Source organism: Numenius arquata, chromosome 10, assembly GCF_964106895.1.
Source record: "Numenius arquata chromosome 10, bNumArq3.hap1.1, whole genome shotgun sequence".
NCBI lineage: Eukaryota > Metazoa > Chordata > Aves > Charadriiformes > Scolopacidae > Numenius > Numenius arquata.
Genome location: NC_133585.1, coordinates 37,282,004 through 37,301,084, shown reverse-complemented (window position 1 = coordinate 37,301,084; position 19,081 = coordinate 37,282,004). Strand labels below are relative to the sequence as shown.

At 36.5% G+C, this 19,081-nt stretch overlaps 1 protein-coding gene across 4 annotated transcripts in view; it reads right to left on the bottom strand.

Moving 5' to 3' along the window:
• PRDM5 (PR/SET domain 5) overlaps nucleotides 1–19,081 on the bottom strand; it is an 84,197-nt gene that overhangs the window by 34,161 nt on the left and 30,955 nt on the right. For 3 of the 4 annotated variants that reach the window (XM_074154677.1, XM_074154678.1, XM_074154680.1), the window contains 4 exons: nucleotides 13,644–13,728; nucleotides 12,202–12,359; nucleotides 6,930–7,023; nucleotides 1,655–1,815 (listed from right to left, as the gene is read on the bottom strand). In XM_074154677.1, coding sequence (XP_074010778.1) covers nucleotides 1,655–1,815; nucleotides 6,930–7,023; nucleotides 12,202–12,359; nucleotides 13,644–13,728 — 498 coding nt within the window. Of the gene's footprint in view, nucleotides 1–1,654; nucleotides 1,816–6,929; nucleotides 7,024–12,201; nucleotides 12,392–13,263; nucleotides 13,268–13,643; nucleotides 13,729–19,081 lie in introns of all 4 variants that reach the window. The other variant, XM_074154676.1, reaches the window with a different exon arrangement.

The following is a 19,081-nucleotide window of genomic DNA, read 5'->3' as shown; positions in this document are numbered from 1 at the left end:
CTGCATTTTTTAGAAAGGAATCTGAGGAACAAAAGTTTAAAAGTTTATGCAGAGGTCGTCAGTGAATCCAGGTAATATTTTTCATTTTGGGATGTTATGATCCATCTTGGCAAGACCCTTCACAAAAAAGTTAATCTGAAATCAATGTATTGGCATTACAGGCTAGGTCTGTTACTCAAGTGATTAAAAACAAGTATACAAGGATGAAAAGGACTGCGGCTCTGAAAAGCACTCTATTTTTTCCAAACAAATCAATTTGTCTAATAAAAGATACTATGCCTTCCTAAAGTCTTGCTCCCCAAGAATACAATCAGAAACAAATCACAAGTTTATTTTCTATACCCTTTATTTTTGAGTTCCTTAGGCCAACATAGTCGGGCTTAAAAAGAAATGTGGTTTAATACTCCTTATTCTAAAAGTAATAGAAGAGAGGAAGAGTAACCTATAATATAAAGTTCTCTCTTTATTACAGCAAAACTCAACTGATTTCACAGACCGAACAACAACTGATGAACCAAGTTATTTGAATCTCAATCATGTTACTGAAGTCTACAAAAAAGGCAACCCCATTTCATTTTCGTTCTAATGCACAGGTGAAAATCTTCCACTTAGCTGTGTAACTAAGGTGTATTTCTCCCAGATAAACTTATGTCACTCAATCACAGGCAGCTTTATTTTCCAGCAACTATAATTACTAAGTAACAATGCATATTAAATATGAGACAAGCAGCATTTAAAACAGACTGAAGACACACAGACAGCAAATGTATTAACATACATTTAACGGAAGATCAAGACCTTTAAAAGATCACAAAAGAAACCGAAGAGACTTTGTTCCTAGTTGGTTCCATTACTTTTTGCAATCTATAAATATGTTAAAAATCAAACACACATTAAGGAGCCAGTGCTGTGCACTACATTAGAGAATTCAAAAGTGCCATCTGCCAGTATCTTGATTTGGGCTCCAAAGACATGTGCTAGTTCCCACACCTGTAAGACAGGGGAGAGTCTTACAGAGTTGGAGAGACAATGAAAGACTTCATTACATTTTTTCTTACATTTTAAATACAGATTTCTGATGTAATGCACAGTACTCATCATAATCATATGCTGAAAATATTTTACTAAGTAACTCAGCTACACTCAATTTTGTTATTGCAATTTTACATGCATATATGAAGTGCATACTATATGGCAAATAATATGTACACGATGTTTTTCATCAAACTCTCACAATCTGCATTTGGTGGCAACACTTAAGCTGATTTTCCTCAGCAGATTTGTTCTTGATTCAATTATTTGCTTCACATTTCTTCCCTGTAACATAAATCTTACCTCAGGCCAAACTAGTGCGCAAGCTTTCCTCTAAAGTTTACCCCAATTCCATTGCAGAGATCAGTGGAAAGGAGAATGGTAAGAGCAGTGCAGCAAGTCCCACCCTGATGCTGGAGTAACCTACACACAATTTATACATATGCACCTGCTGCAGATTCTGCATGCCACCACCGACCCCATTATTGCAATAAGCATTTTAGAATGTTTAGCACCATCACAGCTTTTTACTGAAAAGCCAGAAATGCAGAAGCATCTGGGGATTTTGTCTTTAGTCACAACCTTAAGCGGACAGAAGGAATGACAGAATTGTTCTACTCACTTTTTTATGACTCTTCAGGACTGAGGGTGTCACAAAAGCTTTGTCACAGAGATCACACTTGTATTTCTTATGTCCATCATGTACAACTTGAATATGAACATTTAATGTGTCCTTTCTTTTGAAAGTAGCATCACAGTGGTCACACTTGAATGTCCTCTCACCTTATAAAGAGAAAAACAAGGTTTTTAAAGATACCAGATTTTTGTGGAAATACACTAATGCTTATTGTTTCAGAAAAATTAATAAAACCAACAAAGACAAATTAAAAGCTGGGTCCTGGGAACAAAAAGAAAAGAATTATCACATCAGGTAAAAACATCATTGGGAAATTAAGAAAGTAGAAAGTAGTCATCACAATAACACAGCCAGAAATGTGAGATTATAGCCAAAGGTGAAATGGCTTCCAGTGAATTGGAGCACAGGTTTTATCAACACCTCCAGTAACAGACTCACTTTACGGTAACAAGCAAAAAGATGAAATAGGCTTCATCTTTTGAAACTTAAGTGGTAAAAGACCCCTTCCTGAACTTAAAAGAATTCTCAAAACAGGTTACACAAAGCAAGTATTTCTTATCTCAAGATCTCAAGAGCATGCCCTGAAGTGCCATATCTACACATTTCTTAAATACCTCCGGGGATGGTGACTCCACCACCTCCCTGGGCAGGCTGTTCCAGTGCCTGACCACTCTCTCAGTAAAGTAATTCTTCCTAGTATCTAATCTAAACCTCCCCTGCCGCAACTTCAGACCATTTCCTCTGGTCCTGTCATTATTCATCCATAATAATGAATTCTTTCCCCCATAAATGTTTCTTTCCCCCGTAAAACCAACCATAACTTCCCCTCACTCCAAGCTTCTCATTCTCTGTTGGTTTGGAAGCAAAAGCAGTTTTGTCTTGGATGACACAAGAAGCATACGCTAAAAGTTATTAGAGTGCAAGATGTCTTATCCTAAAATACTTTCAGTGTAGCTATTCAGAAAAATCTTCAAGGTCAACAAGGATGAAATTTAATATGCTGTTATGTGGAGCTTTAAGGCTGACACTGCTTCTCACTTTTCAATGGGTACTTCAGTCCTCGTCTTGGCAACATGAGAGTACACTGTTAACAAAGTGAAGTCATTACTATTTTTACTAAAGTAACATCCAACTTTCTACTGCTTCAATAAAGGAAAAATATTCAAGTAATTTCTTTTAAAAGTTACTTCTTATGAGAACTTCTAGGCTCCATGGAAAATTTATTTTTTTTATTCGTTTCTGTCCGTCTCTTAATAACTCCACTCCAAGTCTGAAAACAAGTTGGAAAAATATGAAGCAATACCAGATATAACTTGAACAAATTGCCATGTCTTCTGAAGCAAGAAATGTTTGTATGATTTCCATAAATTTACATGATATCATTATGGTTTAAGACACGATTCAACATTCATTGAGTTTCAGGAGGATTTGTCCTTTTATCCTAAAGTTTTGTTTGCAATCATTCCTACAATCATTGCATTTTCAGTTCTGCACTTCTATTATGATTTGAGAAGATAAATAACTTTCAGACAACAAGAACAAAAAAAAGGTAGTAAAAGATCAACAGTTTTCAAACAAAAAACCTCCAAAGTCAGGGAATTTCAGAACTAACATACTGTTCAACCATATGTCCTCTGTGTGAATACATCTTCAACTACATAGAGTTACAATGCTAAGTATGTATTTAGGCAAGTTTTGGCTTCAGTTTAGCAAAAATTTTCAACATGCAAAGCAATGAGAAGCCTAGAATTGGGTATTTTTTCAAGTGTTATCCTGGATGAAGGCAAATAATCGGTGTTTCTCCTCAGCTTAATTATTTAGCAGAAACCCTGTATCTCATTATAGAAGAGCCACCAGAACACTGTCTCCACTCACAGTTGGCTCACTGAATAGTCTTTATGTCTTGGTTGGTGTTTTTTTTAAGCCACAGACAAAAAGATACATGAAAACTTAATAAAAAAATACTATTAATATACTACTACGGAAGGAGTTTCAGAAGGCTCCTCAACAGCATAAAGCTAAAGTCTAAACCACTTGCAACAAGACATCAGTACTAAAACTTCCTTAGCATCTCTGGAAATCCTCTTGTAGAAGACTGCACAAAAAAACCAGAACTACGCAATCTATTTCATGATACCTCATTGTCGTGATAAAGAACAAATAGATTTCATATGGCAAATATAAGAACATGTCTGTTGCTTAAGAACCAGCACCACCAAAAAACAAACTCTTTCCACTGCCTTTGGCAGATAAGAGCAACATTGAAGTTACCAAATAAATTTCTAATATTAATGTATAAAGAAATAAAGAAAGAATTTTTGTTACGTATTTTCAGCACTATGCTAGATCAAGAAGTTTGTTACAAAATGAAATAGTAGAAGATACAAATACATTCTCTTCAGGCCTCGACGCTCTACAGAATGTAATCAAACAAGAAAGTGTACCATTGACTTCAGCTCTTGAAAGGACTGAAGGAGGGAAACTTTTTCAGAGTACTTGGCATGAAACTACGACATCCAATATCCATAAAAGCCTCCAAAGATGGAAACACAGCACTGACATTATATGTCCTACAGTGCTTTCCCCTAGAAATACACAACATAATGCCGTGTTTTTCCTGGCAGTGGCTTTACCTACTCTACTGATGCGCTCTCCTTGTGATGAACAAGATAACGAAAATAAGGGCTACTTGTGCTTAAATGAGCAATCTTCAGTGCACACTTCTGCCAATCCCTGTAGAATGAGCTAATTAGTATTTCTCTAGCTAACAAACATTCTGCATGTATATTTTTACTCTGAAAAGCTAAGAAAGGATGATGTCCATCTCAACAAATGCAATCCTCTTCAATGCATGTCTCCACAACCCTAGACAACTGAATGATCCAAGCAAAAATGCTTAGGGTTACTCATTCTTGTCAGCCAGGTCTCTTATCACCTCGTGAGAGATTATTAGCCAAGCATGAGCTACCATACACTTATGTATCATATGTCCTTTCTAAACACTACAGCTGAGACTAAAGGGTTACCTCCACCACTGCCAATGACATAATGAGAACACAGGTACTAAAAGCATTATCAGCAGCATGCCTAAGAAAACTTGTCTTCTGAGAGTCAGACAAGCTTTATCTTTACACAGCTGGGGTGGGGGGGGGTGGGGGGGGGAAGAGTTTGGATTTATTTTTTTTTTTGTTAGGTAGACATATTTGATCTTGAATTCAGAAAGCTGCATCAATAACACCTTTTCCAATTTCATGACAGGAGCACCCGAGGAGTAAACTTATGAAATACATTCTTTCCCAGTAAATTATGTTTGTAAACTAAATTTTAAGTCATTCTACACCACTCTGCAGAGTGCCTGCTTCAAAAACAAGGGGATACTGAATTTAAAAGAATATATGATGCAGGCTGAACTTCCATTTTTCCTAGAAGTTTCAAGCTTCACAAACAATTTTTCCTTTCCTACAGCACAGAACAGTAAAGCCAGCTAAATACATCTAGCGATTCTGTTTTGTTTCTCTCCTTTCTTTAAAGCAAGAGATAAATTTCAGTGCTATGAGAGGAACTATCATCCAGCTGTAGCAGGACAATGCCTATAATTCTGAGTTATTTCAAATATGAGAAACTCATTATCATGACAGCACAACTTGTCAGTCTCAGAGTTAGGTCACGAGGGGAAGAGTTCTACATTTCTTTACTGTGAACACAAGCTCTGCTCAGACAACAGCAAAGCCCCTTGTTTTAAATCACAGCCTTGAGCTGAAAACTGTTCTTCAGTTCATCCTAGTAATTACTTTCACTTTTCACTTTGCTACTGCTCTGTCAACACTCCTTTTAAATGACTACAGAGAAGAGAGATGCAGCATGAGTATAAAAGCTTTGCTTATATTCTGCTGTATTAAGCCCTCCTTAAATTGGTCAATTGTTGGGTTTTTTTGTTTTTTTTTTCAAAGTAAGAAAAAAAAAAAAGGCTTAAAAATCTTCCCTGTGTTTAATAAAAATACCAAATAAAATTGGTTTAAGGCTTTGACTCATTTTGGAGACAGTTTTAGCTAAGATGGCAGAAGTGGCCACTTTCAAATACCTACTCCATTCCTCAGCAAGAGAGGTCTCCTTTCGTACCAAGGAAGACTAACTAGACATGTCTCTGCCACCACAGTTCACAGTCTGATATATTTAACATTTGCTTAAATAGCGGTGGTTCAGGAACAGCTAAACCTGCCACAAATCACAAGCCCAAGTTTCCTGAGCTCTCATCCTCTTCAAAAAAAGAGTCAAAGTATATGTTTTGGGAGAACTTTACCAAGGCCTACAATTCCGCATACTGGGAATTAGTGATTTTTGACATCCTGCAAATAGTTGGTTCATTAGAAAAAAACCTGTACAGTAATGTGTAAACTTTTTACTCCCATCATTTTTAACATTTAACATTGGAAAAAGATTATACAAAATTCAATGTTTTGTGAAATTGCAGAAGCTTTGAAAGATAATTTTAAAATAACTAAACACACCAGTCTAATAATTCATTTAACAGAAACACCGTTATACTGGATTAAAAAAAAGAAAGGTTTGTGTTTTTTTAAATTTACCAACATAAATATTCCCCAAATCAAAGCACTGTTTTCTAAGCTACAAGAATTTTAGACCATGAACATTTTCCAAAATCTAAATTGCTGACATTCACATGGTTGAATGGTAGTCTAGGGCTCTCTATAAATATTAAAGACGGAGAAAATTCCACCGAAAATAAATCTTTACACAGTCGGTTAAAAAACAGTACAGAATGCCAAGAACAAGTTACTCATGAGGGAAAATGGCCACAGCATTCCTCTGGGCTGCTAGTTCTATGCCAGAGGCAGGAAACTTTAGCCTGGACTGGCACAAGATAGAGAATCTCAGTTTCAAGCTCTAAAGGGGATTACCTACAAAAACTGAGTAAGCCAACAAGTGAACTCTGCTTCCGTTTCTCCTTTCTTAAAATTGAGGCAACACTATCACACTTAATGCAGAAAGAAATTTCTTGTCATCAGACCTCAAATCATTGCTAGATTTTCTATAGCAGATTTGGATTTGCATTGAAGTGCACTTACAGACAAGGTTTGAATTTGGCTCTGAATTTTCTGACTCCCTGGGGTTAGAGTTGAATCTTAAACCTCATTTAACATTGCAAGTTGCATATTGGAGCAAGGTGCCATATGTCTGTTTTTGTCAGTCAAATGTGAGAACTGAGGAAGTTCTTCTTCCTTTCTGACTTAGCACTTACTGTTATGGATTAACAGATGTCTTTGTAGAGAGAATGGGGTTCGGAACAAAGCTTTGCATTCCTCACACTGGAATGGTCTCTCTTCAGAATGAGTCTGCAGATGAAAGACAACAAGTCAGAGGAAAGGCTCAAAAAAATCAATTAGCTGTCATTACAGTAATTATAGCTAATTTTCTATACAGGATTCAGGAGGGGATATCATAGCAATTAGAAACATTGGGGATGAAAAATTAAAACAATCATTCTGCTATTATCCAGAATCCGGAAAGTCAGCATAGTGGCTACTGAATAAATGTACCTTCCCTGTCCTCAGGAGTGTTACATGAAGCGTGCATGCAAACAGAAACAAAAATATAGAATAACCAGGAAAAAACCTACAAGCTCAGTTGCATTGCTTCATCAGTACTAACACTGGCGTTAAGTACTTACTAATACGAATAAACGCTTTAAAATTACAAACATGTACCCAAACTCTTTTTCTAAGTTTGAAAGTAAAACTGATCTGATTATCTCAAGACAGTATGTAAAGTTTGGCAAAGAACATTTTTCAAATCATGAGACTAGTCTTATATATCATTGTTTCAGTTTCTTGTATGGGGCAAAACAGGGAGGGTGGGGCAAAACAGGCATAGAAGCATCAGTACCAAGGTTTCTGTTGGCTGTAGAAAAATTCATTGTAGCTGAGAAACAGCCTCAAAGCCATAAATAAAATGAAAGACTGAGCATGGACAAGTCTCTCAAACTAGAGTTGCTGAAGCAGATTTCTTCTCTGGAGCTTTGGAAACATCCAGCTTCATTCTTCTTCTGTAAAATTTAAAGCACTTTCCCCATTTCCTAGCATTAACTGCTGTCCTACTGTAGAGAGTAAATTAATCCATACAATTTATTAACTACACAATTTCCTATTATTTTTGCAAAAGAAAGCAGGTTTTTAAAGCATCAGTGTCTAAACACTGTATTAGCTCATAAGGACTTTAAGTAGCAGCTGCAGTGCCAAGAGGAAAAGGGGATGGACAGTAGGAGTTTTATAATATGCACAAAATTAGGTAAATTAGTTGATTTCATAGACTAAGCAAAAATATTAGTATAGTACATATTTATGTAATATTTCTGCCATTCATAATATGATACAATACTTTAGCTATCCCTTAAACTGGGGAGAAAAAAGGGACTGTCGGGAGTCAGCATAATTATTTAGATGTAGACTGAAGGCTTTGAAACTAGATTGATTTTAACACAAAAGTCCCCTTACATACACAACAGTACCAAAACATTAGAGCACTTGCAATGGTATACAGAGGCGTTGGATTCAAAGTCAATTCCTTGACCTCGGCCTACATCACTTAAAGCAAAAAGGCAACTGGAGCACTATCAAATGTGTGGAATACATCACACATTACATAAAATCTGCTGAACAGTTCAGTCCAGCTTCTGCAGGTTTACACCACAGTTTGCATTAGTTGACACCCTGCTTGGTAGTCTCAGCAGTCAGGCCAAGGATTGACAGGACATGAAGAGACTGAACTACCTTCTCACCTCAACAGGTGGTTCCTCCAGAACAGGGTTGAGACATATTGACGAGACACTGTGGGGAAGCTCGCAGTGCTGCTGTCTGTGCTGTACCTGTTCTGTGGATAAATAGAAGGGTTCAGTCTCTAGGGCTGTCAATCTGGCACCTTTCACGAGCGCAAAATTCATTATGTTTATTTTAAAAAATGCCCTGTTTTAGAACACTCACCACTTGAGTGATAGTTCTGAAAAGCACAGTGATTTGTACAGAATTCCTTCTTAGCATCTCCTTGAGAGTTCTCTTAGCTTTTTGATCAAAATACAAGCATTCTTCTGCACATCTTAACTTCACAACAAAGAAAACCACCTAACTAGGCATACCCACATGCGAGGGTACACAGCTCATCTGTCGCTTTTGTGAATGGTCCAGAAACAAGCTAGGTCTATTACAAAAAGCCATGCAAATTGTAATGAGGAGAGGTATCCCCCCAAAAAATCCTATTAGTTCTAATACTGTCCTTTTTTGCCCTACTAATGGGTTCAAGATCAGAGGTGGCTTCCATTCAGTCAGAGCAGGAGCAGCTTACAGCTACATGTCAAAGCAACTGAGGATGGGCTCTTATGGAATATTTCATGGAAGCCGTTCCTACCATAGCATTTGTGGAGGCTTCAACCCAGCCCAAGGCTACTTATTCCCAATAGAGAAACTGAGGGAATACAGTTGCTTCAATCCATTATGCTCCCCAGGACCACATAACCCTGGATTAACCATAAACCCTTTAAAATCCTTTGTCTGCTGACCTATTTCTGCTCACTGTCATATCCTGATATTTTATTCTCTGAACGCATCCTCTATACACAGGAACAAAGGAGCAGATGGAACAAAAACTTCGCTTTCTCCTTTATGGAAGTAATCTGTATTATATGGCACAGAACATGCACCTTCATCCAGTATAACCTGGATGAAAGGGGACCATTTTTATCTGTAGCACAATCCAGTGCCACATTTGCCTCTTAATTTCAGATACTATTCTCTTCCCTTGTCACAAAAATGGAACCATATTCTTCATATGATCACTTAGTCATATAGTCTGAGCTTTTTCAAAAGATACCTAAGCTAGTTCCACATCGCCTAACACTTCTCAGTGCTGACATCTCCAAGCGAGTGACAAAGCAAGCTTGCACATGCACCTCCACAGAGCAGTGCAGTACTTGTACTGAAGCAGTACATTGGGGGTACCACAGGAAGAGTAACAGCTCCTGCCTCTCAGGTCTGTAGCTATAATGGTGTAATGAGTGCTAAATTAAGGTTCACATCACAATACTCCACTGAACAGAGCAGATACACTGTTAGCAACTCCACTGCCTATCTCCCAGTGAAATCCTGTGAAATGGGAGGAATCGATCTCTCTCTGCACCTTGGAAATGACCAAACATTCACCCACAGCTGAAAGATGTTTAAAAGCACATGTGGTGGGAGCCATTTTTATTCTCATACTTCCGACACAAAATCAGCTTAAATAAGCCCCATGAAGGAATCACAGGAAAAGCAACAAGTTTCCATCTAAAACACAAAATAAGAATTCAAAGGCACACAATGTATATGTATCCTGTTTCTTATTATAAATAAAAAGTATGTAGCTCTGCTGTAAAACCCAAAGATTTTTTTCAAGCATGTTGTTATCAAACTTAAAAGCATGTTTTCTCTTAAATGCTGTTGATTTAAGTGGTTTTAACTACTACACCCATCATTCCTACTGCAGGTTTCTAAGCTTCCTGTTACTACCACAGTAACTGCATCCTAGAACTCAAAAAACACTGAAATTATTCAGAAGCAGACTTTTCTTCCTCCAAAAGAAAATGAAACCTAGGAGGACATCTTAAAGGAATACACACTTCAAGAATCATTAAAAACCCAAGCTGAAGAAATAAAAAGGAGTATGATACACAATAAAGGTTTAAATTTCCACTGTTACTGGATTGACATACCTGCGAACAAGCAAAAGAACTATTGTCCTCTTCCTCTAGTAACAGTGCAACCCTCCCAAAATCATGGCACTTAAAACTAGTCTGGCATCCCAAACTACCACATCCTTGACTTACACCTTACAATCACGTTTGTGTATACACATCCATACTCCCCTCTGTTACCTACTACCTCTCCTTGTTTACACTGTTTACTCAATGGAGAGAGGCGTGTCTAAAAAAGCAATTCGGGACACCTATGTCAGTCTCCTGTCTCTCAAGCTCAACTCTTCATTTAGCAAGTGAAATTAGAGACCTAAATATGGATGGGTGAATATGCACAACTCTTTGGGTAAACTTCACGTAAAGACAGGAATAAGTTTCTTTCGTTATAGGACAGGGTTGATTTACAGCCAGCACTATGTGCAAAGAGGTTCAGGAAATAGGTATTCCAGCATACTTTAAGGAATTTTGTCAAAATTATGCACTCACTAAATCTGTCTAAATTTTAATATTTTCCCATTAAGTGGAGCCTCTAATCCTTGCTTATGTTAGTGGTGCTGCTGAATTGGGTCAAAGTGTTTACTCATTCATACTTAATCCTGAATTGTTTTCTAGCCCAAACTAACTGCAAATTAACATAAGGAAACATGTAAAAATTGTTTAAGATATAGAAGTATCTTTTTCAGATAGTATTTTACACATTTGTCTCAGAATATATCCAATTCTGATTCTGCCACACTTTCTTAATAAAGTCTAAACCATAAGATACAACACGGCATATATGGGAGCTAATCTTGTCCTTCAGCAGACTTCTGCATGCTTTCTGTTTTAGACAGTCATTACCATTTCATCCTACGAGCCGCATTACTATCACTCTTACATGATTTATGGCTCAAAGTGCAAGAGATGGTGCAAAGATCCTGTGCCAAATTCCCAGATGGCATATAATATGAGCCAAACTGCAAAAGAGTTCTAAGTATGGGTATATCAGTTTCATCAAAAAGAGGGGGAAAAAAGGGGAAGTATTTAAAAAATGTAAAGGAAAAAAAAAAGAAAAAACAAAGATTTCCAAATACTGGGCACAGAACCAGCCAGGCAATTTTTTTTTTTTTCTTTCTTTTTTTTACAGTCTTGTAATTGTAAAACAGCAGTCACGGATATAGCCTTACTACTAAAAATGTAACCCCAGGTTAAAAATAATGACAGGCATTATAGAAATTAGGCCAAGCAGATTTGAGCTTAAATCAACAGAAGCGGAGCATCCCTTCATGAGTCTATTTTTCAGGTAACGTTTCTTCTGGTGTTGTTTTAATCTGGGAACACTACCCAATGCAAATCAAGTATAGTTTGAAAGCATCTCTGCTGCTAAGTCCAACAACGACTGCAACAGAACTACACTAGTTTTATTCAAATATGGTATCTTTTAAAAAACAAAAAAATTGAAGACGTTCTAGACCAGCTAAGTTTTTAACTTGATAACCTAATATTAAAAAAAAACAAAAGAAACCCACAAGCAGAAAAGTCAAAATGGGGATTTATATGATGCTTTTAACCAAGTTATTGTGATTTCCTTCTTCTTATTTCATTATTTATTTTTTCTTTTTTAACTAGAATTCATTTAGTATTTTGAGATTTTGGATATAACAAAGAACACTGAAAAATACATTCTCCAATACTTTAATCCCATGTTTATAAGCATGCCAGAGCTTAATGATGAACCACTTTAAAACAAAAAAAAAAAATCTGCAAATCTGAGGCTGGCAGACCTGTAAACAACAACAGCAGAGTGCTTTACCTTCTTGTGATTCTTGTAAACATTTCTGTGGGCAAATCCCTTTCCACAAAGCTTGCATTTATAAGGTTTATCTTCACTGTGTATTATTTTGTGTGCAGTCACTTGATCAAGTCGTTTGAAGGACTTATTGCAAACCTCGCAGGTGTAGGGGCGTTTTTCTGCAGAAAATGAGTGGGGGACATTTAATCTCCTGTTTATACAGGGGGAGAAGATGAAAGGCAGAGACAGTCATCTCCTCAGATTTCTGCAATTAAGTCAACCCAATTAAGATTAAACCAATTAGAAAGACATCTAATGCCCTTTATGTTAGACAGTTAAGTCACTTCACAAAAGATGAGCCATGGTGTATCTCAAGCAATTGGCACATTCTTTGCAATAATCATTGCTAAAACTAAATTCTGATTAATTAGCTTAAATCAAAAGAGAATGACTTCAAAGAGGAAAACCCTGTTTCCAGATTACCAATGTGAAAGAGGGCATGACAGTTTAAATGTTTTAAAACTTAATTAACAATATACATATTAGCTTCCAAAATCAAAAGTTCCTATGCAAAAAGCCTTTATGCTTCAACTGGTGACTGCAACTTAACTGCATTAATGCTCATCCAGAATGTCAAAAGAAAGCTAGGAGCCTCTGAGATTATGTTGCAAGAAATGAGCTTTTGGTGTGGACTGATACCAAGAAAATAGTTCAATTATAAGCCTATGCTGCTGTAAAAACCTGCATTTTTTTTTTTAAACACTAATGTATTTGACAGAACAAAGTTTGTGTTTCCATTGTGTTGGTTGATGTTTCTAATCACTGGTGAAAGAGACAGACGCACTAGATTGCAGTGATCAGAACTCCTGGCAGAGCCAATTTGTGTCATACTGCCAAACCTACGGACAGGCCACTCCCCGCTCAGTGACCTGTTCTGGCAAAGGGCAGGCACAACGAAACATTTGTTTGTCGTCTATGAAATGGTGTGGAGGATGAACTGCTTCCTCTGACTGGAAACTACATGCACATGAGTCCACTAACAGATATACACATACATGAATGAATGTTTCCCTTTTTATTCACAGATCTCTAACAGTATACCCCAGCCCCCATCCTTTTCTTTTCAACATGAAATTTAAACCACTGATTCTTCACCTCCTCTCTACAAGCCAAGTAGCAATCTTTTGCCCCATCTCAGTTAACGGACATCATCTACCCCAGCTAGCATGAGAAAGTAGCTTGACAAAGCAGCAGTAGGAAGATGGCTATAGCACTACACTTGGATTTTTGGAAAGCTTAGAAAGGATAGCTTAGGTGGTTTCCTTGGTACCTGAGATTTGCTTGAACAGCTCAGGACAACACAGAATTCATCAAGCCTTCTACAAGAAACTAATTCAGGTAAAATTCAATATACGTTAAATACATATACACACATGCACGTTTGTGTTATTTTTGTACATTACCTGAATGAGTTATCATATGGCGTTTTAGCTGGTTAGCTGAAATAAATTTCTTGTCACATTCCTGACACTCAAAGATCTCATGGACCTGCAAAATGAGTGTTTAATGATAATTAAGTCTCAAACAAAATCACACATCTTACATATACAACTATTTTCTAACAGATTAAGTATTCCTTAGCCAGTAGCTACACTAATACTCATTAATATTCTGTTATTTCCCCCTTGCTAGTCTCTTGGTGAACAACTGTACCTCTCAAAAAATAAATATTCATAATTGCAAACAAAAATTATCACTAAAACTATATTTAGAAACACAGGTTATGCAAATTTGCAATATCAGATCCATTTAAACTATCATTATGATGAAAGCATTATAAAAGAGATGCAGGATACCTTTTAATAAGATTTCCCTCTAGTCAATAAGACATAAGTAAAATAACAGAGTAACTACTTCATAACTACTGTAAGAATTTTAAAAAACAACTACTATTAAAACTTTCAGGATTGTTTCTCTTAAAAGCTTTCATAGGCAAGACAGTGGAGAGGCAGCAGTGTCTGTTAAAACCATAATGCACTAAGCATTAGCAGGATTTTCAATACCACAGCACATAACATCATTAAGGACTAAATGATGGAAAAATAAGAGGCATAGTTGAGAGGTGCAACTTCTTATACTCAATTAAAAAAATAATCCTGTGTTATTTAACATTCCCCAAAAAATCACAACACATACATAGTTCTTCGCCTGTCACAATTACCATTCACCTTCTGCTCTGTATTACATTTGCCATCGGCAGCCTCCCCTCAATGTAATCACTGCACAACTGAACATACAGTTCAGCTTTTTGGCCTCAGCAAAACTTCCGGCCAAAGATCACATTTCATAAAGCTTTTTTGGGGTACTCTATAGACTTTCTGTAGGAGAATCCAGCAGCTAAAAATAACAAATATCAAAGGCTCAACACATTACTCTAAACGAGAAACATTTGTGGACAGTACAGAAAAGAAGCTCAACTAAGACTTCCACTTCAAACAAACAAACAAACAAACAAAAAAGTCTCCATAAGTATTCTGCCTCACCATGTTTTTATACTGCTACTCACAAACTAACTTTAGAGCACATTAAATGTTCTAATAAACTAAAATTGGTTATGCCATTTCCTACAATCTCTGCAAACTTGCACACTTTGGACAGTGCTGCTTAATGAAATGCTCAGACAGAATCAGGCAGTAAGCTCAAACGAAGATCACTCATTCTAAATATCCTCTTTACCCAGCTGCATTTCAGATTAATTTATTTTATATACACACACAGAGTCTACTACTCAACCCTGTCCCAAAATATCTAAACTTTTACTTAGATTGTTGACTGAAGTTTACATAATTCTGCAAGCAAGTGCTACCAGAATCCCTCTACCCCGACATAATTATTTGAAATAACTTGTAAGGTATTCTTAAACATAATATTTAATACATCAGAACCCAAACTGTGCTTTAACACTATACAAATATCTGATTTCAACTTATGAGCACTGTTTATTAAACAGTCTCATTGAATACATTTGCATTAAAACAGAGACTTGTATGCATGTGCATTAAAAAGCTACAGCTATCAAACATAATCTATAGCTGGTACTCTTTAATCAATCCTTTAGAAAAGAATCAGACACAGACTTGTGTGCACGTGCATTAAATAGTTGTAGTTATCAAGCATATATTCTATAGCTAACACTCTTTAATCAGTTCTCTAGAGAAGTGTACAATTACATGGTAAAACAACAGTAATAAAATATAGCAAATAATTTTTAGGAATAAGGATATTCAAACAGAGTTTCATTTTAAGAAAACTTGTCAAGCAACATGCTCTAATGAGTACACAAGCTTTAATAGCACAGAGAAGTGCTCATGCAATGATTTATTCATATAACAAAATTAGTCTCATCGGGGGCTGTAATAGCTATCAACATAAACCTCTGTTACTTTAAAGTCAGAACACACTTAAAATTGTTTCGTAGGCATTTGAAGAGCTACACCTTCAAATAACAATTAAGTGCTATACAAAACAGCAGGAATCTGAACAAGATTAATATACGCTCAGATAAATATACTTCACTTACAGGACTGACAATCTTAAAATTTTCATTAGGTCTATTGAAAAGCAAAAAGTCATTCAAAAGAGTTTTGGGGGTGAAACTGAGCTAAAACTTTGAAGATACAAGTAATCTTCACTGGATCAACTTTTTGGAAAAGCAATTTGAATTTCAATCTACCACTCCAAGTACTGGATGAGGCTCTGTTGGAAGGCACTGCTTTGAAAGAGCAAGGACATGAGAATATTGCATCCAATTGAAATTATTAAATGTTACTGAAAATTTTAAAGTCGTGTTCAGAATTTGGTTTCCTCTACCTTTCTAAGGCTTTCATAGTGATCTTGAAAAATAAAGATTGCACAGTAGAATAAAACGCTGCCCAATGTTGAACAAAAAGGGCAGAGACGTTTGGAACTGGCAGGAGAAAAAAAGGCAAGGAGAGAGGGGAGGAATCCCAGGTGATGTTTAAGAGTGACACTCCTCACCACAACTTTGCAGGAAGTTCAGCTCTACAACAAAGAAACTTACAAAGGAATCAAAGTTTTTCCATAAAAAATAAAACACTCCCATTCTTTTAGAACAAATGATGAGTAGGATCCTTCTTGGTTCTGTCATTTTCTCTCAAGCAGACTGTGCTATGTCCTGCCTCTTAGTGGAATCTTACAGATTCATCTAAGATATCTGCTAAGAAATCCAGAATGGCAACTGCACAAACTAGTCTTACAAGTGAAGCACAATTCTACATTTCATACAGGCATTTGTTTTATGACCTTTTCCAAAGTCAAAAGCTTTACTGCCTTACACTGAAAGGTGTCCTTAATCTTCTTAATGGGAAATTAGCTACTTTACCATTGAAAACTCCTGCCTACAACAAGAGTCAGGAACTCACTCCACAGCAGTACAGCCAGAAAGAGACATACCCCCCAATTTACCTACAAGTACTGAAAGTGTAGTAGTATCAGTTTCAATTCTGTCTGCATCAGCCTGGGAAAAGAAACTAGCAATGCTGGGATTTGTTTGAATTTTTCTTCCCTTTCCACTTACAAGACAGCAGAGTGTCAGTGGAGAGGCCTGGCAGCCTGTGACATTCACATCTACATGCTCACTTAAGTTTAAGTTCCTGTGAGCAATTCAAATCCAAAATATGAGAACACCTATATTGAAAGGTACAAAAGGAACCCTTTAGCAAGAATCTGCATCAATGAAAAAAAAGCTTCCCTCGCTTGCTTGCTTACTATTATCATCATCGAATGATTGAATTATGCATTTTACTAAAACTTAGAACTTAGTATCAGAACAATTCAGATGGTGTATCCTTTTCTCTGGCAATAGACATCACAAACCTGCAGAAAAGAGATTTTATAACAATCTTTTTCATTCTATTACCCAGTCTTCTGTAAGCTCCCGTACAGCATTTTCTGAGTTGTTGTGTTTGCTGGGATTTTTTTTTTTATACTACCATACCACTTAGCAGTCCAAATCATGAACTACTATACATATCAGATAGAAGGATATCACTGTACAATTGGAGGATAAGACAAAAGAGAACAGGCGGTTATAGACAGAATGGAAAACAAAAGATACTGATCACCACAAAAAGCAATAATATCAGTGAATCAGCATCATAACTGTTGTTTAAGTTTTGTAGGCATCATGCAGGAGGAGGGTTGTATTATGGTTAAGTAGCATTGCAAATCAAATAAATAATTATCAAACGAATAATGTAGGTGAGACTATTCTGGGTCAGAGTGTAATCACTAAGGAAGACAAAATCAGAATTCAAAATTATTTCCACACTCTGAATGAAGCTCCAAAACACTCAATATTTAGGAAGGAGAAATCAAATGCACAAGTGCTACATGACCAACAGTTTACACAGCACCACTACAGAAAACATTTATGAATTCCAACAAAATATGAACAACAAGAATGATGATGCTGTTAGAAAGCCCTGTCATTCTGAAATATATTATTAGACATATTCTCTCTATTACTAAATTCGTATTAATACTAAATTCAAATTCCACAATACTTGGCACTACCAGGGGCTCAACTAAGTATCACAGCTCTTCTTGGTTGGGTAGCATATAGGTTAAAGGGAGAATCCATGGGAAGAGCAAGCTTACTAAATGAAAGAGTAGTTTGGAAAAACAGATCCATGAAGAAAGGTTGAGATAACTGTGTTTGTACAGCCTAGGAATTGCAAATGGAGTTCATAACAACTTTGCAATATGCTAATTGTTATGAAGAAGACAGTGGTGAAATTTTCTTGGCATTCTGTCAGATAAGACAAAGAGCAATTAATTCACTTTGCAGTAAAGAAGAAGATTTAAGTAGAACATCAGAAAAAACAAACAATAGACTAACGAACACATTCCAAAAAGTTGATGGCACTAAAGCTGTAAGTCAGAATACAAAGAGACATCTATGGAGGTGGCAGAATTTTCTTTAATGGAACTTCTCAGGAGATGAGACAGCACATATCTAGGATGATTTAGGTACATGCTTACTCCCCTCTGTGAAACAGAATGGGCTAGAAAACCTCCTGAAGTCTCTTCCAGCCCTCAATTTCCTTGAATTTATTGAGATACTGTCTCCCCTATAGACAACCCCTTTACCTTCTTTCTCTGCGTTTGTCAGATTTCTCTCTGTCTGTTGTTTGGGCTTATTTTCTACTATCTCCTATACTTTACCTTTCCATTCATTACTTTTAATTCTTCATATTGACAGGAAATAGGTGGGAAAAAAAATAAATCTCTTTCACTCCACGTTTCACCTATTATTTTCCTACAGTTTTTATTGCCTGTCTAAATATTTTTGGCATTGTTGGTGATGGATCCTGCCCCGCTTCCTACAAAAGCAAACGTAATTCAAACAAACAGAAGGCATAAGCCCTACATGCAATCTCCTTCACTATCTTTTGTAGGCTGTGAATCTGGAATATCTATTTTCTGGATGTCATAAAAGAGGAGCCAATCAAGAAGAGGAAATAAAGTTTTATGCATAAAATCTTCATGGTGATTCTAAAGATGAGCAAGTGCTCAACTGACCTACCACCAATGCTCCTTGAAAAGCTTGTTAGTGTGTGTCAGTGTCTGCACAGAATTATAACTGCTGAAACAAAACAAACATTTTATTAAAACGGACACACTAACCACGATAGGATTCTGGATTTTCAGGGCCACCATACGGTGCACTGTTGTGTAAAAATTGTAATTACATGTGGCAAGGCATACCAGGATTTGATTTGAGAAGTAACAAAGTATAGCCCTGTTAGACAAGAAATGACAGGCATATTAATACACACAAGGAGAAAAACAAATAAAAAAGGAGGGGCCCCACCATTTT